At 40.2% G+C, this 24,311-nt stretch overlaps 1 protein-coding gene across 6 annotated transcripts in view; it reads left to right on the forward strand.

Annotated features, from left to right (window-relative positions):
* Positions 1-24,311, forward strand: part of GRAP2 (GRB2 related adaptor protein 2) — a 108,753-nt gene that overhangs the window by 72,330 nt on the left and 12,112 nt on the right. For 5 of the 6 annotated variants that reach the window (XM_071731268.1, XM_071731276.1, XM_071731303.1 and 2 more), the window contains one exon: positions 22,642-22,744. In XM_071731268.1, coding sequence (XP_071587369.1) covers positions 22,667-22,744 — 78 coding nt within the window. In that variant the 5' untranslated portion in view covers positions 22,642-22,666. Of the gene's footprint in view, positions 1-21,787; positions 22,001-22,641; positions 22,745-24,311 lie in introns of those variants that run through there. The other variant, XM_071731310.1, reaches the window with a different exon arrangement.

The raw sequence follows: 24,311 nt of genomic DNA on the forward strand, positions 1-24,311 counted from the left end.
GTGTCTGCACTGCAGTCTTCATGCTTCAATGTACAAACTGATTCCCATGATACAGGCATTCTGGTGGGCTGATGCTTCACCCAGATATTTCTGATGTTTGGTCACTACCGTCCCACAGCTGTCAGGCTTACCCAGCTGGGTAATCTGGGTGAGAAGAATGGTATAATATTTTTCTTTTGGCTTTAGCCCAAAAAGCTGTCTTGGAAGTTTAGTTGCTGTAAGTACTGTTTCTAGAAGGATTTCAGATTGGCAAAAATGAAAAAAGAAAATTATCTTGGAAAGGTCTGAGCTCTTCCTGTAGTATTAATTTTTTAACTATTCTGCTGAGTAGAAAACCATACTAAAGTACCATATAAATAACATCTAAACAGGGAAAACTAACTTTTGAGGAATAAGCTGGCCAAAAATGGATGTATTAGCCTGGCGCTAAGATCACAGGTCAGTACTGCAAAGTACTACGAGATGAAAGAAAATTACTGGAATACCTAAATGAAGAGTGTGCACCAATACATAGTGAAATTCTTTTTTTCCCTTTTTTCCCCTTGGAGCTTCAAGATCCATCCATCCTCCTTCTCCCCAACTCTATCACCTTTTCTATATACAGCTTTATCTTTCCAGAGCACTGTACAGTACTAATTACATGCCGTTCTTTTCCCTGAGGCACTGCATGCCTCACATTCTCTGGACTTCCCTTTTTAGCTTCTCAATATTTTATTATCTCACCATGACAAATCCACCAGTAACCCTTAGACTACAAACTTTAATCCTCAGAGCTCTGGCATTCCTTTTGTATGTTTAAAAACACAGCTACATAAAAACACCATGTTTCTAGGTTGTAGCCACTCCAAGGTACAGCAGAGTTCTGGCACAGGAGAAACGCTCCCTAACCCTGTAATAAAAACAGAGATTATCTTAGGATATGGACAGACTTCTAATATTGTCTCTGTGAATGAATGTGCCCTGGTAATTGTTTTTTCATGCAGAAGTGTATAATGTATAAAGATAAAATACTGGAGGCATTCTACCTGTTTTTACTCAACATTTGCTGTACATCAGACTACTCATCTGTCATGTCCAGTATGGTAACCAAATAGAGGTCAAAAGATAATGATGCTGTGAAAGGGGAGCAAACCCTCTATCAACCAAGTGTGCAGAGCTCTACACAGGGATAGAACAAACACTTTCTAACTCTAACAGGGTGATGAGATTACAGTTTCAAGTTGTATTATCAAATTTCAAGCTGTATTATCGTTACACTGACGGGCAGTAATAATGCCACTGCTGAACCATTATGTGCTTGGATTCTCCTTTCTTGGTAATCCCAGTAGTGTAACAGATTTCTGAGATTAAATCTACCAAAGCAAACAAAAATTCTCATGATTTACTCTACTATCAAAGAGAACTTAATCTAGTCTGAAAGTACTTTCCCGTCTTGAACAGAAGGTGAATCTTAATTCATTGAAGACATCACATAGTTTGACATTCTTGATAGAATAGGCATATTACATGCAATATTACATGTCTTAAAATTATATAGGTGTTGTCATAATCACGTCATTACCTTCAGCAAAGGCCACATAAGGTACTTGCATCCTTTGCCTACTGTTTTGATGTAGCATATATTGCTCCTACATCCCAAGTAATTATACCTACATGCCTAAATGGTGAGATGCTTTTTTCTCCTTTCACTGTAATGGGCCCACTCAAAATCTAAGTTTCTGAATGTTTGTGTTGTCACATTAGCTTTAGGTGATGTTCAAGAAAATATTTTTCCTTTCCCATGACACCACAACAAGGCAGTTCTCAGTGGGGCTGATACAGGTGGTCACAGAGTTTCATCATGCAGCAGCTGCCTCCCTCTGTTTCCAACAGAAGAGAAGCCAAACATCCCTGCTGAAAGATTGTGGAGGGTCTGCTCTCTACTGAGAATCCTGATGTGAAGTGATGAACATTTTGAAATGGCCATTCTAGCTCTGAGCAGCCCACATATCTCAAAGGTTCTATTTGTAGCATCATGTGGAGCAATAAATTAAGCACCAGGGCTCTCTTGAAGATAATATTTTTTAAAAAGTATCACAGGAGTAAAAAAAAATCTTGGTAAAATCTTCATATGCTGTCAATGCTATGTTTTTGTGATCTTTAAGTAGAATAAAAATCTGAATTATTCCATTACTGAGGCTATGGAAACAAACAAAAGATCAAATCCAAAGCATCAAATTTCTTAAAAAAAAATATTTAGGAAAAATTTTACTTAAGAAATTATTTAATAGGTTTACTTGTAAATTCTCAGGAAATGTCATTATGTGCCCTTATAGTCAGTGTTGTTATTCTGAATGTATGCCATGCTTCTCATACATAGCAAGCACACCAAATTCTTATTTCAATTGCAAAACTCAGATTAGCTGTAAGTACACACACCTGACGAGTATCTCCATAGTTTATACTATTTAATTTTATTTTTGTTTTTAAACTGTTTTTCAACACTATTCTGATTTGCTCCCCTTTACTGTTGAGGTCACTGTGGAAAATAAGGTTGAAGCACCACAAGATGATGTCTGTAGAAATTAATAATTCACTAATAACTGCAACTGCAGAGTAGTTTTAGAAATATTTTCTTAAATCTCCAGGGCTTCAGAGGGCCAGCTCTTTAAGCATCTTGAGCTTTATTATTAATTAGTTCTTTTACAGAAAGCCTTCAGCTGACTTTCAGACACTGTTGACACGGGATGCTCTGCACTGACAGAGGTTATGTCTTCACTGAGAAAACAAACAGTGCTTTAATATTCAAGTGGTTTACTTCAGGTGTATTCCTCAGCATGGAATCTCAGGGAAGAGAAAGTGTAGGTGATTTTACAGCAGTGCAGCGAGGTACCTCAAACAGCTACATCACTGATTCACTCTCGTGAATTTATTATGCAGTACCTGTCTTGTTTAAAAAACAACCAAACAACACATCAGTTCTTGAGGTACAGGCAAAGCCATAGCAGAAGGAAACCCAGGCCTCAGCAAAATCTCATTTTAAAGAGAAAGATAAATGAAGAGTGGGAAAGTGAAGGGAGGACAAATGAAAGACTTGTTTGCATGAAGAGCTCTCCCAGTTAAGTTGTACCAGGGCAGTTGTTCCAGTACAGTTCTTCGGGTAGCCACTGGTACTCCAGAATGAGAGATCCTTTTTCTGGCTTGATTTCTATCTCTTTGGTAGTTCCTCAAAGCTCCCCACACCTGCTTTTTGCTGTATTATTACTGTCTCACTGTAATAAATCATCAGGGGTACCACTCTCAGCTGAATGACTCCTTTCCTCTCCACAGCCAGCTAAAGAGCTTTTACTGTTCTTTGTACACCATAACTTACAGAGACACTGTCTGGGGTAGCACGCTTGTAGCTACTGCTTTGAATCTTCTCAGCACTTTGGGATTTCATTTGGTAATTTAGGGGAGTATTCTAAGGAAACCTACAGGACTTTAGGAGGAGGTGGTGTTAGTGACTCAGAGAGAGAATCGAGCCCTTTCCTCTGAGTCAATACTGAATCACATGCCCTAGCACATTTCTTGTACAAGACCCACAACCACAGGTTGATTGCCTGTGGTCATCAATTTTACTTCAGGTAATTGCATAAGTCTAAAGGTGCTTGGCCTGATAGCCCAGGAAGATTTCAGTTTGCCTTCTGCACATCTGACATTTTGATTTTAATTGGGCAGTTGTTGCTTCTGCTCCCAACCTTCTGTTCACTGCTGAAAAGCACTGTAGGATGGATTTCATTGTTAGGTGAAGGAATCAGATACAGAGTCAGGTAAAGAAGCAGCTGAACTAGAGGTACCCTCCAGGGTAAAGCTGGGGTCAAAGCACAGAGTCATCACATTTTAATATTCAGGCTTACCAGCTCAATGAAGCCACACTAAAGATGTCCAGAGAATTGTTATTCTCAGTGAGACTGCGGCAAAAAAAGAGAGCTCATAATAAGGCTTCTTAATTAAAGTGCTGGGTAGCTGTAGCAAGGGAAGCCAAAGGAGCAGCTGTAATCCTTTAAAACACACCAGGGAGAAACTGCCCAGCACTGCCACATCCCTCTCTGATGAAGCCTCTTCAGGATACCAGAAATACAAAGTGAGTCTGAATTCAATTTATTATTTGTAAAATGCATTTGGAATCTCTTGGGGTTAACAGTGGTTATTTTCTTAACGAATTACTGCTGTTTTGAATGTTTTCTGTTTGCTAAGTTTAGTTTTACCCTTTTTTTAAATTTGAGATGTTTTTTAGCTTTTGAGCAGGATGTTCTTTTGAAATATTGTTCTTCTGTTCAGTGTAAACAATCCCGGCATGACATTTTTTAAGGGGTTGATTTTGAACGCATTACCTTCTGCTATTCAATCTCAGAGGCCTCACTGACTTGAGCTGTGGAGGAGCTCAGCATCTACCTCTTGTCTTCACCAGTTGCAGAGACAAGAAAAGTCCAACCACTTTCAGACAAAGCAACCAGGAAAATGGTAGTTCCAAATTCAGGGAATTCTTTGGCAATTTGAGAGGTTACAAAGATGGTCACTTTATTAAATATAACATTTAAAAAAAAAACAACCTAAAGTAAAAGCCAAGGCTCATCTTTAAGACAAAAGCAACAGGCTCTTGTAATCAAAGCAATAGATAGAGCAAGATACACAATGGTAATGTATCTGAATGTTGCAGTTCCTTAAATCTGATAGCAATTAAGTAGATATGAGTAGCAGAAACTGATAGAAAACAGAACAGAAAATGGAAGTGCAGTGAGCATAAGGATTATTTTTTTTTCATATGGAAGCAGAACTGGAGCATTGAAAATATTTTTAGATGTATTCAATTTAGATAAAATTCACATCATTCATCATAGAAGTAATCAGACTGTTCCCTATTTTGAGCGGTTAAAGCCCTTGTAGCTGTGCTTAGGCCTTGTTTAAGCCTTTCAAGCAATTCTTGCCAATGGGGAGTTTCTTGCTGCAGAGACCTTACCAAATTCACATCTTGAAGTGCATCTTGAAGGGCAAGAACTGCATGGTTCCTACAGTTTGCAGCTCTCAAAACTTTATTCTGTAGACTTTCTAAGGCATGTAGAAGAACACCTTCTTGAAGGCTATATGAGGAATATGATATATATCATTTTGCAGTGTCTAGCTTGGTAATTTTTTTAACAATGTCTAGCTGAGTAATTTTTTTTTTCCCATTCAGGAATTTTCTCCTTCTTTTCTCTTTTGCCTTTTTTTCTGAATTCTATTTATGAATAATCTTTTCTTTTAAAGTTACATAATGAGGGTGTTAAGCACACAGATGTCAGGGAATAATTACTGTAATGTTGGCCTCATTTTAGCGTGTGTTTTGATACTATGTGGTTGTATAATTGGAGTCTAGTATTGAAGTCAGTATCTTGAAAATTTTGTACAATCTTGTAGGCTGCACATTGAAAGGAAATCTCAAATACTTTAATGCAGATCTCCTACCTAAATGACTTTCCATATGTTTTTGATCTAGACATGCACATAATTTATACCATTGCCTGAATGAGACTCATGTTCCATTAGAGCAGTCACTGTAGAAAAATCAGGATATGTTCTCAGGATATATGAACAGGGACTTGAACGGGATGGTCTTCACAGATCCCTTTTAATCTAATTTTTGTCTGATTATATAGACAGACCCAACCTATTGGTTTTTCTGAAGTGGCACCATATGGACAAATACCATTTCTTTCAAGTAGTTTGTCTTGTGAATAGGAAAGACAGTGAAAGGGTAAAGAAAATAGATGTATACAGAAACACAATAACCAATCAGATAGAGTTTCAATATGATACCAAATCCCTGAATTATTTTTTATTTTTTGCTTTCAGCTCTTTTCCATGAGGTAATTACAACACTGCCATCAGTGTATTCAGGAGCATAACTGTAGGAATAACTCTGCATGGTGTTTTATCTCGTTATGGAATAAATAGTGTTGTCCTCCCCTGGTAAACCATAATGCAATGTTGCATTGTCCAGCAAGCTTATTTAAATGAATACAAGAATGCATTTTCTCTAAACTTTTTGAACCAGAATTTCACTCACTTCTTTATTTAATAGGACAGAATCTGTGTAGATTTGGCCCAGTGCTGAGGCTTTCAGATAATGAAGCATATGAGACTTAATATGAATACAAATGTCATAAATGTGCACTTTAGTTTCCATTAAAGCAATTTATTTGGAGATTTAAGTACTGCCATTCAATGGTTTGTATACAAACCATGGCACTGAGAAAAAATTACTAAAACTGAGTGAGACAATGTCCATTTTATATTCACTCAACAAGGTTAATTGAGTGTGGTATCAATAACTTGCAGAAGAGAGGAGAGAAGGAGGATCTGCAGTAAGCAAATCTTAATAATTTAAAGGACACAATAAACTGGATATTTCAAAAAACTTAAGAAAAAAATAAAAATGCAGACCTTAGCAGTGTCTTTTAGCTATGTGACATGCTGATAGTTTGTTGCTCTGGATGCAAATATGTTGTTAGCTCTGTGCAAAATCTGACCTGACTGGTTTTAGCTCAAGGTGAGATATCAGAGCTCTACTTGCCCCACCCAAATGATCTATCCTCTCCACAAGAATTAGTTCTTGTATGGCCTATTGATCCCATATTCAGAGTCAGATTCTCAGTTTTCAAAGCACTGAGTCCTTCTGACACAGCCTCAAGTGCCTTGTGAAGTATCTTTTTGTTTGCCTCTTCACTCTCTGAAAATACTTCCTGTGAGGCATTTCACCAGCTATTTTTTTTCTTAAATGGGAGCTAAGTCAGTGTCCTCATCCAGAATTTCAAACCCAAGTGCTCAGACTGAGGCTTCTAAGCCATGGAGGTGAGCTTTAAAATGGCTTGGTGCTTAAAGTTGCTAAATATACATGGATCAGACTTCAGGGTGAGCTATAAGAACTCAGAGTCTCTCCATACTGTGGAAGTATGACCAGGAGTGAAGGAGCACAGTGTTAGGCAAGATCACACTCTCAGAGGCTGCCATGTTTTCTTTCTATGGAAACTTTAAGCAGGCAGTTTGCTGATGATGGTATTTGACTAGTGTACAAATTCAAGCTTCAGCTGACACCTGAAGTGTGATGCTCATGGGTGCTCCTTGTCACTGATGTGCACATGTTTGTACATAGCCTCAAAGTGTACACAGACCAGCTCTTTCACAGGTGCTCAGATTTGTATTGGCCAACAAAAACACCACACACATGTCACCTGCAGCATGCTCATGGGACCTTTGTTCCTCCCTTCAGGCATACCGCAAATTAACATATTTAATTTCTGATCAGATCCCTAGAGATACAATTATTCAAACATACGTTTTCACAGATGTGTTCAGGCTTGCAGGCAGACTGCCTGCTGCCTGCATGAGGACAGAAAAAGCCCTTCACGTGATGCTGCATTCACCCAGTCATGCATGTAATCCCACATTCTCAAACACATGCAGAGGCTGCTGTTTCCCAAGTGTGTGTGGTAGCAAATAATTTCAATATATTTCTTCCCATCCAGCTTAACATGCAAATGTGGATAGCACATCAAGATTAGAAATAAATGAAACAGAATGACTTCAGTCAACCTGAAATGTCGAATGACTCATTCACACCCTTTGCACAGTGTTCCCTTTTTGCCACATACAATATACTGAGCAGTCTGAGGGCTCTGCGGTTCCCTGCTGCAGAACACCAATCCATCACTTGCTCACTGAGACCATTGTGATTTTTGCCAGGCATACAGGGCTTGCACAGTTAGCCTGATTGCCATGAAGGCATCCACACAGTAGGAACAGCAAACACAGGATGTCAGGCCTGATCTACCTCTAGGAACTTCATGTGTTCCTAAAGTTGGGGTGGGGCTTTTTACATGAGCGTGTAGTGAGGGGACAAGAGGAAATGGTTTCAAACTTGAAGAGAGGAGATTTAGGTTAGACATTAAGAAGAAATTCTTTAATTTGAGGGTAGTAAGACACTGAAACAGGTTGTCCAAGGAAGCTGTGGCTGCCCCCTCCCTGGAAGTGTTCGAGGCCAGGTTGGATGGGGCTTTGAGCAGCCTCATCTAGTGAGAGGTGTCCCTGCCCATGCAGGGGGGTTGCAACTAGATGGTCTTTAAGGTCCCTTTCAACCCAAACCATTCTATGATTCTATGAAGTCTTAGCTGGCATGTTAGTTCAGTAACCAACACTCCTACACCAGGGTATTTTTATTCCAGATGACGAGAGCCTTTTTCAGTTCAATAGAACGGAATTTTGGATACGGATAAACAGGAATGAGTTGTTCCTACTTCAGAGTAAGAAAGTCTACATTTTAAATCATTCAGGAACTGCTGCTGCACTTTAATTTCAAAGGTACCATAATCCAAGTGAACTGAAAAATGCAGAGACAAACATGAAATACGTTCCACACTTCTACTTAAAATGGTACGCTTGCTGTACACTTGCTTGTGCGGAGACAAACCCCAGGAATAGTAACAAGTTGGCGTTCACATTTACCTTATAATGAGAAGAAAAGTTGGATTGACTGTCAGAGCTGCATCTTTAAATGTATGAATTATTGTAATTGGTTGCTTTTAAAACCCTTTCAGAATCATTCCCAAATGCAGATGCACACAGGCTGACTTTAATTTATAGAAAGGCTGTTTTGTAGCACTTGTGCCTTGTCAAAGAGTTTCTTTGTTTACCTGGAAGGTGAGCCATGAAGATCCATTAAGCAGAAAAAATAGTTTAATACAACACAGAGTCTAAGATGGTAAATATGCAAGTGGTGACATTATGAAGGAACCACAGCAGTGCTTATTATACCACATGGTAGATAGTGCTAGTAGCATTTCAATTTCTCTGTCCTTACTCAAATGTAAAGCTTTGTGTATAAAGTATATCCGATCATCTTCTCAGACAAAGGTGGTTGTGAGCTGAAATTATGTACAGCATGTCCAAGAAGGCTCTGAGAACCTAATTATTTCCTACATTTATGTTTACATTATCATAGCTAAATGTATGTTGAACTAAGCCTTTATATTTCATTCTTTCATAAAAGCACAAGAGGAAAAATATATATGGGAAAATAAACTTTTCCATAAAAAAAATAAACTCGTGCAGCCAGATGCAGTTTTGTACAAAAATAGATTTGTGGTTAAAAGGATAAAGAAACATTTCCTTTTCTTACTGTGCTAACTACAGTTCTGCTTTTGTACAAAATCATATCTGTTGGCACACAGGGTAACTTCAGTACTACAGTTCCAGATTTTTTACAGTTATCTGTGGTGCTAGAATTAGTCTCAAACAAACAATACCAGGGAAAATAGCTATCTTGCTCTTCTTCCCATTTTACACAAAATTTTATCATCTGGCCTGATCAAAGAAACATGGAGAAATTAATTTAAAACATAATATCATGAATCCAGCAGTATAAACTAGCATATTTTCATACCATTTTGTTCACAAATCCCACTCAATGTGTATTGCTATTTGGGAGAGTCCAATGTAAGATTAAAAACTATTTATACCAGATTAGATTAATGCCTTAATGTAATGAATTTTCTAGCTTGTGCTATGCCCAGAAATGAAGAAATTATAGGACTCTGATGCATCCTTCATCTTTTATATGTAAGAAGAGGAGCTTCTTAACTGCTGTGGAAATGAACCAAGGACATAAGGTGAACTTGCTTCTACTTCAGCGCAAATATTTACAGATTATTTTTTTCCTAGATATCCATTTTCCACAGTGAAGTGGATGACTGTGCACAGGCAAAGGGGATTTACCATTCACATGCACATCCAGTTAGTGTTCATATGCAGACCTTCATGAACACCAGAATTGCTCAGCTCTTATTTACAGTACAAGAGCTCAGATTTACAGAACAGCATGCTGGGTACTATGCATTTTTTGGAAATCTCTCTCTGGAAGTCAAAGCTGGAAATAATGAATATTGAGTATCCTTCCCTATGTTTAGATACTCATATACAGGGAAAGTACCAAGATCTAATTGTAGATGTGTTTTATTGCCTGTGGTTCGTTGGCTGGTTTTAGTCATGTCTCATACTGCCACATTCTTGATTCTATCTTGAACCTTTGCTTTGGAAGTGACTTTTAGGAAGTCGTTCCTAATAGGAAACATGTCTGAAATACAACATCACTCCCCATCATAGTCTCTTATATTATCAATTTGAGAATTATAACTCTCCATTCATCTTGCTCTTCGCAGAATGGTTCCCTGGAGCTGTTTACAAGTAGTGTGATTCAGAGAGGCTTTGAAGGTATTTGTAATTATACCAAAGACCAGTTTTAGGATAATTAGTCTCAGGATTTCAGCCCCTCAATCCCTCTTGGCTGCAGTCTTTTACCACAAGTAGATCTTCTCAGAGGATAAAGATCATAGAGAGCCACACCTGCATGGAAGCAGATCCATGCACTCATGCATAGGAGCAAATTCAGAGGTGTATGTTCTTGGTTTTGCTCTTGTTCTGATCTATGTATCCAACATTGAACCTCCAATATTAGCACAAGCATGCTGAATGCACATGGTATGTTGTTTTAGCAGTAGGGTATATTGGCACAGTGGTCTCTTGTGGCCCTAAATTCTGTGAATCCACAAAGTGCAAGATCTACCTCTACACAAAAGCAGATCCTTTGCATACATATGCACATGCACCGTAGGAACTAGATTGTTATTCTGATAACCGCACACTTGCAGTGCAAACACATCATCCAGTGCTGAAGCTTAAGAAGAAAAAGATGAGAAAAATTGAGAGGCAGTTAGCCAGATAAGATATGAGGAGATTTTTTTTTAAAGTAGCAAAGAAGGAAGTGGCTACATTTTTCATACTTTAGTTGTTTTTCTGGAGGGCTTGAGAAGAAGCTGCTCGACAATTGTGCCAAAAGAGATCATTCAAAGCAACTTCCCATCAGGCAGCATTCCTCAAGTATCTGCTCTTTAGGAGCAGTCAGGGGAAATTCATTCTGTGGGAAGCAGTTAATGGAGCTGCAGTACCGACCCCTTATTGCTCTGTCTGATAGAGAGACAGCAGGTTCACTCCAGCAGCTCCAGAGCCCTGATCAGTTCAGATTAGGGGCACATTGTCTGTCTGGCTTAATCAGGCATGTTTAGATATATTTATCATGATTAGGGGGGTGTATCACAGGGAGGGGAAGAAATAAGGAGTGAGATTACTTTTCTCTGCCTTCAAATGGAAGCTTAGCAAATCCTGCTGAGTCACTAGGTGCTCATCAAAGGGAAAATTTAAATCCTGGAAAAGCATGTTTTGCTGAATGCTCTGGCACTGGATTCAAATTATCAAAGAAGAGTCTCTTTTTCTCTTTTGCTTCCTTTCTCCCCTCTACCACCTGCGTGCAGCAAAGAAGAAAATCAACTGCTCATGCAGCCCCTGTCCATTTGGGCTTCATAGGCAGGCAGCCCCTGTTTAGCTTATATGCAGTTCAAATTCTAATAATGTGGCGACAAAAGTTAGCTATTGTCATCATGGCCCAAGCATCTGATTCCTGTATTTTTTTCTTTTTTGTCTTCCAGGGGCACACAGGGTACCATTGCTACAGCCTCTAGGACTTATTTCTACCTGTTAGTGTTCAGAAGGGATGATAATAAACAAATTGTAAAGACTGGGAAGAGGCTCCATTTTTTTTATCAGTACCTGTGCTTTCCCCTCTGTCTTCACCTCGCTGGTATTGTTTTGTTTTGTTATTTATTTGAACACTGTGAAGAAAAATTAGCCCAATGTATTGTAAAGTCAGAAGTGCCCCATTTTCTGCTGGGGTAACTTGGTAGAGTTCACAGATGATGGTGGAGATCAACAGATTAACTCTTAGGAGTCTCTGAGAGAGGTGGTGTTGGATCTCAAAAGAGCAGTGAGGAAGAGAGAGGTTTCTTACATCTGTTTTTCATTGCTGAAGGTGATCAGAAACTACCCCTGCTGGGGGCGGCTCCAGAGCAGGCTGCAGGATCCATTCATTCTTTCTTGTCCTGACAAACTGTTCCTCTTCAGGTCTTAGGTCAGATAAATAGGGATTGGGAAAAGTGCTGTTGTGAAGAAGATATTTTGTTCATCTTTTCCTACGGTCTCCAACATTCTTTGGACTTGCAGATTCATACAGATTTCCCAGTTGAAGGCATGAATTGCTGTCTGGTGAACAGAGGCTTCTTTGAGAATGGGATTGGACTTCTTTGTTATCATCTGTCAGTCCTTAAAAAGTAATTCATGTTCCCCATGGTGAAACCTCTGACACAGAACACTACACAACACAGCTGGCGTGTTTTGGCTATGTGTCCACAGAGAAGCTGTCAGGCAGTTTCTGCTATCTGGACTCTTAGGCAGCAATGCAGCAGTTAAAGGAAATATATGGAAAGGTAGGGCAGCTGTTAAAGGACAACTATGGAAAGGTAGGAGAATTGTTTTGTAGTAAAGTCAAATAAGTCAAAACTTCCCTTTCTCTATTGTACTCTGCTCCTTCCTCCTCTTCTAATCCAATCACAGTTCTGTGACAGTTCAGTTTTTGTGATCTTATAATTGATGTCAAGATTATAATCTGGGATGTCATGAGCAGAGCTCAGTCTAATCAACCTACAAATGCAGGTGGCAAAGACTTAACTGATTAGATACAAAAAGCTGCTAGTGATAAACTAGTAAGTCAGCATTCAGGAGTTATGGCATGGGGAACAGAAGAGAAAGTTGGTAGGTGTAGAGAAATTTGAAGAAAATATTGAATACCATCAAGTTTGCCAGTACTTCCTTAGAACAGGAAACTAGAGGATGATAGTAATATATTACCAAGGAAAAAGTCTCTCCGAAGTGCAGAAATGCTCATTAGCCAGAGTGTAAGGAGGTACCTTACTTGAATTAGCAGAATGATGGGAAGGGCTGCATGAATCAAATAGCAAATTAACACTGCTGTCCAGGATTAAGGTCTCGTGTCCTTGCAATAAATGGAGCTACATTGATGGTACCGGGCAGTTCAAGTTGTACATTCTCCTTGTAGTACATGCACAAGCATAGAATCGGAGCAGTTCTCTTCCAGTTAAAGCTATTCCTGTAAGAGATGAGACTTCACGCCTTTAATTTATATATTTGTACCACAATGTGGAAGCACAGTAGGCTGTAGTCATACGTGCTAAACTGAATGTGGTTTCTGAGGGTGATGGCAGCAAGATCAGCACAAGAATAACGAGAGCTGTGCAGCTGATGCTGTTGACTGAGCTGTTTGGAAATCCTAGGGCACGGTCAAAGAGGAACACTGCAGGTGAGCAACAAGGTTCAGAGCTTTCAAGACAATCTTTGCTAACAGGAAGCATAGCAGACTGGGACAGAGCTCTGCCCAAATCAGTTCATGGAGCTGTGCCAGGAAGCTTTTATAGCATTGGCACTCTTGTGCGCTCAGTCCTGAAAAAAAATAACTGCCCACTAATGACCTGTCACTGTGGGCACCCTGAGCAGCTGCTTGCAGAAGGCAAAGTGGAGAGAGAGGATGAATTGCTGAGTGTGGAGCACATCTGAATGTGGGGACAGGAATAGATGGGAGATCGGGAAAGACCAGACAGCTTCCATTCATAACTTTCAGCTTTACGTAGATTTACAGCCCTGATGTTCTGCTATCCAAGGATGCTGATTTATTACTTACAGCAAAATATAGCAATTGAAATCCCCCTTGTTTCCACACTTTGACTTCTGTTTCCCTTGTTGGCAATGTTACTTTCTGGAGGCAAATTAATTAGGAAGATGGGGAAGTAGTTTACATAGAGGACAAAAAAAACCCTGTCCACTTAGTCTTTCATATATTATCAACCCAAACAATTCAAAGATTTATGTTTTATTGGAAATATTTTTTTTAACCTTCTCTACCCTTTTTCTTTTTCTTTTTTTTTTTTTCTCTTTTTTTTTTCTTCTCCCTTTTTTTGTCTTTCTGGCTGCTCCCAAGCTTCCCAGATAAAAATTACAGTGAATAAGATGCATTGGAAAAAGTTACTTCTCTTGAGAATTCCAACCCCACAAGAAATTACTAAAATTTTTGTGAGATAATATACTCCTAGGCAGTTTCTAGACATGTTTCCAGTCATATCTATTTTGGGTCATTCACCTAAATGTAAAATCAGGTGTAAGTTTACCTGCATCAAGTTTTTTAAATTCAGGTCTTCCTAGACTCTATCATAGCCATAGCTCATCTGTCTCATCTGGATTGTGCCAGTTATAGTTGATGACATAAGAAGTCTGCAGCAGAGAGTTGTGGAATAACCTGTCTGCCTGTGTTGGACCTTCTCCAGTTGTTGAATAGAGATTGACTAAAACATGGAAGCATGGAGTCTAACACTCTTCCTATGATGTTTGTTTCCATTAATTATGACTGAGGTATCCGAATGTTTCTTCATCTTTTTCGACATAGCTGTGATGCAAGGAGAGGTGAAATGGTGTAGAGGTTAACATACTACCAGACCTGTGATAGAGGATGCCTATATAGAAATTGAGAAGAAAGAAAAGTTATTTCCTATCCTATCCTATTTCTTATCCTTTCTCAGTGTTGGGGTCTTGCCACTATTGAGTATTTTATTTACAGTACAGAAATCCAGGTCTTCTATGGCTTGACATTAAATAGATATAATATCATGGAATAATTCTGGACGCCTCACAGGAATGCAGACAGTGTTTTGTGACATTGTCAGGCAGCAATCATGAGTGACAGCTCACAGCAGCATTCTTTCTGGGGAGTCCATTAGATCACATCATGGTAGAAACAGAGAAAATGGGTTGTTCTAATGTGCAACATCATGTAATTTGTCAGGCCATTCACAAAGCATGAGAACAAATGTAGCTTAAAACCAAGATGACTCTGAGGTTTGGTGTCTCACCTGCCTGTACAGAAATTTATGTTCTTGATGTGTATCTACAGTGATAGCCACATGTAAAATTTTCACATGACAAGGGTTAGCTTCTGTACTCTTCTTAGGGCTCCCTGCTTTCTGCACCTGTATATATTTCAGCAAAATATATCTGGGGTTATCATCTTCAAAGGGAATTCTCATTCTTTCTACCCCTCACTAGTTTGAGTGCTTCATAATTTACAGCCTACCTCTGTTTTAACTAACAGTTATTCCAGGGAGACTGTTGCCTACTAAAAGGGAGGTGTGTGTGGGGACTGCCACTGCTTGCTGCTAGATGGATTGCCTTAGTCTAGCACACTGTGGTGTTATTTGTGAAGTACCACAACTCGTATGAATTGGATCAGGTTCCAGTTCTATGCAGCCCATGATGCTGTGTCCAGCAACAGCACTTTGGGGAAGAAGGGTAAGAACAGGACGGGTACAGGGCTTCTTTCACTAGGGCTTCCCAAATCCCAACACTCCTGAGAGTGAGCTCCCAGAGCTTGTTATCAGAAAAGATGGATAAAAGATTTCTGTTTGCTTTTTGCATGGTTCCCATAATTTTCTACGTTCCTTTTGCATTTATCCTCTATAAACTTTTTTCGAGGGTGAAGGATCCTAGTGTGTTTAATTTGGCCCTTCCTTGTTCAGAAACTGTCCATTCCTTTGCTCATTCTTAATTACTTTATCCCTCCTATTTCTAATGCTACTGTCTTCATTTTTAAGATGGAGGGATGAGAACTAGCTGCAGCATTCAAGTTACAAATGTTCAAATGGGTGCCTCAGAGATATGTACATTTGACATGATGTTGCTTTCTGTTTTCTTTTCTATTTCTTTCCTGACATTTCCTCACCTGCCTTTTTGACACTTTGATAGAACTATCCACAACAATTCCAAGGTATCCTTCCTGAATCGTAATTCCTAATTTTAAGTTCATTGCCCAGTTCATATACTGAAGGTTGTTTATTCCCACAGCTATTACTTTGCAGTGATCAGCACTGAGATTTATCTCAAATTTTCAACAGAACTTTGAAAATCATCTGCAAATCTCTGTGGTCTAACTTAATTTGTATTACACAGTTGTTTTTTTCTCATCTCTCACTGCATTTTTCCGAATCACTTACTATATTGAACAGTTCATCCAAGTAATTTCCTAACTTCTAACCAGTTGTTAATCCTCTATAGGGCCTTCCTTCTTATTCTTTGAGAGCTTAGAAAGTTTAAGAGTATTCAGTGAAACTTAATCAGAAAGGATTTAGAAATAAAAGATTTATCAAAGTGATCACCCATATCCACATGACCATCAGTGTCTTCAAAGAACTCAATCACATTTGTGTAGTCCGATTTCCTTCTACAAAAGCTCTGTGAGGGGCACTTGCTATGCCATTTCTTTTTTATGCCCTGTAATTCTTTTCTCTGTTATTGTTTCTAGGTATACAGAAGTTAGACCTCTTGCCTCTTACATCCCCTCAAAACACTTTTTAAACATTGACATTGTGTTTACTTCTTTTTCTCCTAAGAATGAGGCTGGATTAGATCTTACATTGCATGCCCCTGTTTAATTGCTCGGCCTTTATTGATTCTTGTCCAGTTCAAATTTCAGTCAAGATTTCTAACATATGGAACCCTTGGATTTACTCCTGATTTTTTACTAACTGATTTTTTTCTAAAACCTTTTCTTCCAATTCTTCAGCTTGACACAGCCCCATGGCTCTTCTATTCATAGAAATCCTCAGTGCGGGGAATTCCTTACATCCCCACAGAAGATGCATGGATGCAGAGAATTCATTTAGCCTTTGTACTTCACCGTTATCTTCTTTGAGCACTCTTTTTACATCTCAATCATCTGTCAGCCCTACAGACACTCTGGCAGACTTCCTGCTTCTGTTGTCTTTGAAAACAACTTTATTACGTATTTTTATATCTTCAGCTACTTGTTCTTTGAGATATGGTTTTCAACAGACTTATTATGGTTTCTCATTTAACTTACCAGATCTGTGCTCTTTTCTGTTTTCCTTATTTTGGTAGGACTTGCACTTTTTGAGGGGCAGAACCCTCCTTTATTCAGGTGTTAAACCACCCCGGGCTGAGATAGCAGCAAAGTCCCTTTGAACTGACACCACCGTTTTAAATACTCAGTGTACCAAAGATTTCCAATATTAAAGACTGATAATCATCTGCAGCCCACTCTGCCCCATTACAGACACTATTCTGTGCCTCTGCCTTTGTCCCCCATTCCCACTCCTGACGGTCCTCATCCACACCCGTGGACCTGTTAGTGATGTGGCACAGTGACACTGTAGGAGGAGCTTGGTACAGGCTGAGCTCTCCTTCACTTCCTTCCCTTAGATGGTAACGGGACTCCTGCTTTCTAGCAAAGTGCCAGAGAAGAGGAGAGCTGCTACAAGGTATGGGGTGAGAGTGGCTCTGAGACTTGAGTGGGGGGAGCTGTGTGGGAGAGGTACTAAGGTGGAAAGAGGGGCTTTGAAGGAGAGGTAAAGTACTGTGTGGTAGGCGAAGAACGTGACATCCCAGTGCCGTGTTGTTCATCAGATTCCACAACAGGGCAGTGCTTTTTCAGGACAAATCCAAATCCCTGTGCCTCAGCCAAATCCAGCCAGCTGGAAAGTGAGGGAGGAAGAGGGCAAACCAAAGAAGGTGCTTCCGTACACCCAACCCTTAGTCCTACACACCCAGATCTTCCAGCACAGCAAAGATTCATTATTTTATACTCTCATAGTACTGTGCGCTATCGTGCTACTCTCTTTGGAGCTGCTGTTGCACTGGTGCTATATAGAGCTACTCTATCATGACTGGAAGTAGCACAGAAGACACAAGTTTCCCAGGGAGATTAAGGACCATCCTAGTTTGGGGCATTATGTATCAGCTGCTGTTGGTTAGAGTCCTGAAAGTTTGTTCTGTGAGTCCATTTCCTAGGAGGCTTATTTTGTTTGTGTGCAGAGGCTCAGCCTCAGTGCCATGCATTGCTCTAGACAGCTGGATAGCCAAGACTTAAATTAGAGAGTGCTGAGTGTTTTGGTGACTTGTTCTCCCTTATAAATTTACCCTCTTATCACTGACAGTCAGTGGAGCTGCACCGTTAACTCCATAGCAAGAGGCTTGCATTTTTGGAATGAAGTATTCCCATGCCACTTGTATGTGGCTTAGCTGGCAAAAACAAAGCATTTATCTACCACAGGTCTTCTAGATAACGAGTCCCTTCTCTATTGTTTCTGATGAAATGTCATTTAGAGTTTCTATACAGATGTTCAGGGTTGAGTTCTCTCCCCAGTTGCTTGTCAGTCCAATAGGTTGTTCTTGCAGAGCAGAAGAAAGACAAAGCAGACCATGCTGTGTATCTCAGTGCAGAACCTCACCAGATGGACCTTCAGGCTGGACATGTGGGTGCTGTTGGCCTAAAAATTAATTAAAACTTTAGTTCATATGGCTCCTTGAAGTGGGTAAATTGTTGCAACTGTGCCCTTCCTCTGTGCTGTCAATAAGTGAGGCTGAGTAAGTTTGAGCCTGGGTAGTCCCTGAGTAGTAAACTCTTCAGAGATGGTGACCTTCCCTAGCATTTTTGTTACTGAATTTTGGCCCAGCTTGGCTCAAGCTAATCACAGAATCTTCACGGTTGGGAAAGACCTCTAAGATGACCAAGTCCAACCATCAACCTAGAAAAAGCACCATGCCCATTAAAGCATGTCCTGGAGTGCCACTTCTACATGCTAAATGGTGTTAAACTCTTTGGGATGCTAGAGTCAGAGGATGTTGCTTGCTGACATGATTTTGGCCTTGGCTCTTTTCATCAACAGAGATGCTGATGTTCTTCCTCAGGGAATTGCATTCTTCCAAGTAAAATACATACCTAATACTCTGAAAACCACATTGCTTTTCAATTCTTCTATGAACCTGCTGCTGCCTCAGTCCCACAGAACTGCAGTAGCTGTATGCCCCTTGAATCTACCTTATTACAATGGGGAACCACAGGGAAAGTTCACTCCATACAGAGAGCCAGCACAAAGTGTAGGATGCTGATCAGCTCATGCTGAGAACTGAAAAATTCTCCTTTGAACATTTCATAGGCTTCATGATAAACTCTGTACAAAGGGGATTTTCACACAGAATATTATGCACAGGCTAAAATTGTCCTTGGCTACTTGAAAGCTTAAAGGAGTTGCACCAGGCATTTAAAAGCAGAACCTGGCTCTCTGTCTGCATGCTGCAGTGCTGTCCATGGGGATGAATGTGCTTGAGAAATGTAAGTTATGAAAAAATTCCTCTCTACCTGTGTCATGAGGTGGTGCTTGAAGTCAGACACATGCAGAGAGGGAAACAATGGGCCCCTGGCAGGGGAGATTTAGCAAGGGCCCAGTACTGACCCATGTGGAGTGAGGATTCTCAAGTTACAGATGGAGGAAGGAAAAGGATCAGAAAACAGAACTGGTTTGAAGTTCAGGTGATGAAAAGTGGTAGGCTGGAGTTCAAAGACAGGATTATTGGCTAGTGTTGCTTTAGTAGTTGGGGAGAAAGAGCTTAAGGCCCCAGCAATACTGCATTGCTGATTTATCAACACAGCCAACATTGTGTATGGTATTTGAGTCACTTCTAAATCCAGCTGCTGGCAATGAAAAGCATGTTTAATCCATGTGTTAGATTGTTTGAAGAGGTATGTGTCTCCTGGTTTCTCCCTGAGGTTGGAATTGCTGAAATTGAAAAGGAGGTGAGAGAGGAGATTTTAACTGTTTCACACACCTTTCTTCTTTTGAGGGGATCACATCTCCAATAGCATCTTTAATGGTTACAATAGTGCAGAATGAAAGGTTCCCTGCCCTCTTGTCCCTTGCCAAGGGAACCACCACTGTCTCTTTTGTGACCAAGGGACAAAAATCAGGTAGGATTTATATTTAAACAGTTCATTGTTTTAAGTGGTTTTGTTGTGGGGTTTTTTTTCCTCAAGCTGCAATTAATGCTCTGCACTAAGGAGTTCTAGGATTCATCTGCATTTTTGCCTCTGATCTCTCTTCAGCAACCCATCACTGAAAGACAAAATACTGAAAAAACACCCCTTATTAATCATTTTTTCTTTAGTTCTTTTCTATGAAAGAGTATCAGTGTCTAACTAGTTCCCTCAGTGGTTAATTCCCCTCTAGATTTAATACTCGTAACACTCCGTTATCAGGCCAGGGGCTCACACAGGCAGAGAGTGGTTCTAGACTGAAGTCTCAAAAAATGCCCAGTGTAGGAATAGAGGACAGTACTCAGATCAGGCCTGAGTTGCATCTACAGAGTTACACCAATGCCTGGAAGAAGAGTGGGGCAATCAGAAGGCAAACCTAAGCTATATTTGCAAATCTGCAAAGGGTATCCAAAGTAAGAGTGAAAGAGCATCAGTGAGTTGACAGAGAGAAAAGAGCGTGAAAATGTTTGAAATAGCAGGAAAGCTGAAGCCTGGGAATAAAGCATATGAGTAAAACATAGGGTGTTAGATTTCAGTATTGATGTGTATTGACAAAACCCTAAGGCAGCAGGGTAGAATAGCAGCCATATAGCAGATCACAGCTGAAGTAAGAGCTTCAACCTACACAGAGGCCCCATCACTGAAACAACCCCAGTTGCTGTAGGGCAGGTTCATGCAGGATGAGCAGAGCTGTGTGTAGACTGCTAAAAAAATTGTCTTGGTGTCGCATAGCTCACATCAGTCACATGAATACAAATTCACCTACCAGCAGCAAAAAAAAAGGTACTAACAGAATCCAATAGAAAGCATGTGAAGTTCATTTTATAGTTAGAAATGAGATGTGACAAATCTCAGAACTAATCTTCAGTGATGTTATGGCCCCTCTTGTGGATCACTTTATCCAGGCAACTTTCATCAAGCGTGAAGGGGCTCTGCTAGCAAGAAATACACAACTTAGCCAATAAAAAACTGCTTTATACGTTAACACACAGAGAAGCTAGGTAGGATTTAATGAAATATTAGAACAAGCATTAGCACACTCCTCACCTGCATAAAGATACTCAAAGAGTCTTTGCAGGCGAGACAGGCATCAATGGGAAGGGAGATGTTGGGATACATGGTTGGCACCTACCACCAATTGGGTCAGGAGTGATGGCACTGACAACTCATCTCAGTGACCCAATGATTCATGACTGGTCCTCAGCTAGAATATCCCAAATCAACCTCCTGTGGTTTTGGGGTTTTATTCTGAGAATTTATATCTTTCCATGTAGGTGTTTTTCATGTAGGTGTTTTCCATGTTGGCTAATGCTGGTGCCATCTCAACAGCCCTACCTCTGTCTGTAATTTTTGCCCTGCAGGCTTTCTCCTAACTCATTCTCAGTAGTTTGAGTCAAGTTGCACTGTATCAGAGCTCAGCCCTGCATCCTTGGTACAAAAGTAGTTAAATTCCTGGCTTGTGTGTCAAAGAAGGAAGATTACAGCAGGTATTGAAGAAAAGGAGTGTTACAGTAGCTGTAGCCTGTTGATTTTGAAGTAGCATCATTATGGAGCTTACTCAGTATCAGCACGTGATATTTTGCAAAACTTGTCTCAGTTCTAACAGGAGACAAGAAATACCCCTCTAATGAGGGCTGTTCAAACCATTTATTTCTAGGGCTTTCTGATTAAGAATGTTTTGGATCTGGCAGGTTGGCATTTCTTCTCAAGCCGTAAAGTCTGCATGTTTTGTGTAAGAGGTGAAGTTAGGTAATGGAACCCTTGGCTTCAGGAATGTTGTTCCTAGATGAACCTAGCTGAATAAACATAAAAAAATATTTCTATATTGGAATTGTCCGATGGCCTTTCCAATCTGGGCTGCAAGAGCATCTACCAGCAGTGCACTTGGTTAACGTGGTACCCACCAGCTAATTCTTTGTCTTGTCACTGGCAGCTTCACTACTGGACTGTAGGGTCCATGAACCAGCCATGGGAAAAGAGTAACTCTCCTGATTATAGAAGTGGTCCTGCTGGGGTAGATCTGAGTTACATGAGCAGGAAGTGGTGAAGACATGAAGCTCATGTTGTTACTTCCCCTGCCACATCTGCTCTGCTGACGATGAGCAGGCTTTGGTATGCAGGCTGCCTGTCTGGTACATTTCAGGTTCCTGGGTGACTAACACTGAGGTAGGGTAACTACATTAAATTTGTGAGTGCTACAGTTTTGCTCTCTGCCTGCTCCAAAATAGGGAATGCAACCTTTCTGCAAACAGTTTTTCCTAGATGAAAATTGTGGTTACCCATGCTAAGCCATCACAGAGAAAACTTCAGTATTTCAACTTTCAGTACTGAATATATTGAATATAACATTTATTACAGGCTGTTTGTTTTGGCTGCAATTTGTCTTGCTGTTGAGATAAAGTCACTGCAGAGGGAAAATAATTTTTCCTTTGCATGACAGAGTCACTTGCTTTATTGGGAACTGTGGCAGAGCAGAGGTCATTCTACACAGAAGATTTTTCCTTGGTACCAGCTTATTTGGGTGATGTGGTCAAACTTCTCCATGAGAGTGCTGCAGAGAAAGAGATCTGCTGGAATAAACGTACACAACAGGCTGTCTGACTTACTAACTTGAGCTAATTACAGCCTCTTGGCTGTGCCATCTTTTCTATCTGCTACTGTCTTTCCATGTCTAGGAATGAGTATCTACCAGTGACTGATGCGTGCTCATCCATGTACAAATCACAGCATTGCCTATAATCTTGCCAGAGGCTACAGTCAGCAGTCCCAGCAGCTCACAGCTATTGACAAGTATATCCTTCTTTCAGCTTTGTTCTGCCACCAAGCCACAGCATGGAAGCTATTGCCAAGTTTGATTTCAGTGCATCTGGAGAGGATGAGTTGAGCTTCCAGGCTGGGGATATGTTGAAGGTAAGTGCAGCCCCAGGCTTAACTAAGCAGCATTTCTGAGAGTCCTGATGGATCTTTCTATGCTCTCATATGCTTTGAACAAACACGTGAAGACAGGTATCTATAAATTGGGATACAAATGCCAGTTATTCATTACCCATAGGGGTTGCTGTAGGTCAGCCAACAATTCTTGGACCACAAGAGTCTTTCTCCATTTCACTTGTTTTTAGGTCCATAAACTATGGATTTAGTTGCCCTACAGTCCTCCAGTAGTCACCAGGGACAGATAAGTACCTTTGTAAGGGTAAAGACCTGGTTCTTTGGGAGACATATTTTAAGGGCCTGTCTGTTTTCCTTGACTATATAGGTGGTCTAGGATACATTTAGGATGACTATGTCCAAAGGCAGGCAGGAGGAGTGTGGCCCAAGGAGATTGCCATCTTCTCTATTCTCATCTCTTAAACCATTTAAAAGATAGTTATTTTATAGACCTTATATCCAACTTTTTGGTGTCAGTAATTGTTGTTAGTTGCAGGAGTTTTAGGCAATTTCAAACTGAAGAGGAAAAGTCCATGAGACAGTCTGTTACACACATAATGGAAGAGCTTAAGAGGTCCTGGACTAATAATAGTATATACACCCCTGCAGGAATTTAGCAGTGGGGGAATGGCAGAAGTAGAGTCGATCACATAAAATGCAGAGCATGTAAGAGTCTCTTTAAAGTTGATTTGCAGGTGTTACAGTAGAACAGTTGTTGTTGACCGTATAAAAGTCCCATAGATGAAATCACACACTGCTCCACTCTAATTATTTATCCTTTTCTCAGCCCTCAGTGTAGCTGTTCTGTTTCAGCTGAAAATACCTGAATATAATTCCTCTCTAAGGCCTTGGCTTCTCCACTATTCAAAGAGATTGTGTAAAACAGTAGGATTTAAATTATTGTTTAGCCAGGAAGCCTTCACTACCTCCCTGTACAGTCCCACCTACTCCAGTTAATAACCAGATATTGGGCTCAGCCTTGCATCTTCCTCCACTACCATTTTTATTCTATTGGCCTTTTAATTCTTGAAGCTTAGACAAAGCTGATGGTACTCAGAACTCATTAAGATCAAATACCAGGATTTTCCAGAGACCTGTGAGAAGATTCTTGAGAAATCACTGCCTCTCTTCAGCATAGATGAACACTCTCATTCCTAATTCTTCCTTTAGGGCAAAAGTAGTCCCCACGCCCATGCTGTCTTGTGAGCTTTAGCTTGTGACCCTCTTTCTCAGGAGACTGTGGTTTAATCAAGTCCCTGGCTGGGGTGATGGTGCTGGCCAGACAGCTTTTCCTTCTGTTCCTCAGTTTCCCTTCCTGTAAAATGATTATAAGTTAAAGCTTCCTTTTTAAGTGTGTTGGAAGCTACTGATGAAAAGTGTCAGATGACACTACACATCAATATTATTATTACTTGTTGCAAAGGCTTCGCTACCAGAAAGTTCAGGCTGCTTCTTGCTTTAACATCCTTGAGGTAAATAAAATAATACTTTAACTGCCCAAGCCCTAGTAACAGTAAATTAGCCTGAGTAACATCTGTCTTCTGGCATA

This window comes from Heliangelus exortis, chromosome 1 (assembly GCF_036169615.1).
Source record: "Heliangelus exortis chromosome 1, bHelExo1.hap1, whole genome shotgun sequence".
In the NCBI taxonomy this organism is placed as follows: domain Eukaryota; kingdom Metazoa; phylum Chordata; class Aves; order Apodiformes; family Trochilidae; genus Heliangelus; species Heliangelus exortis.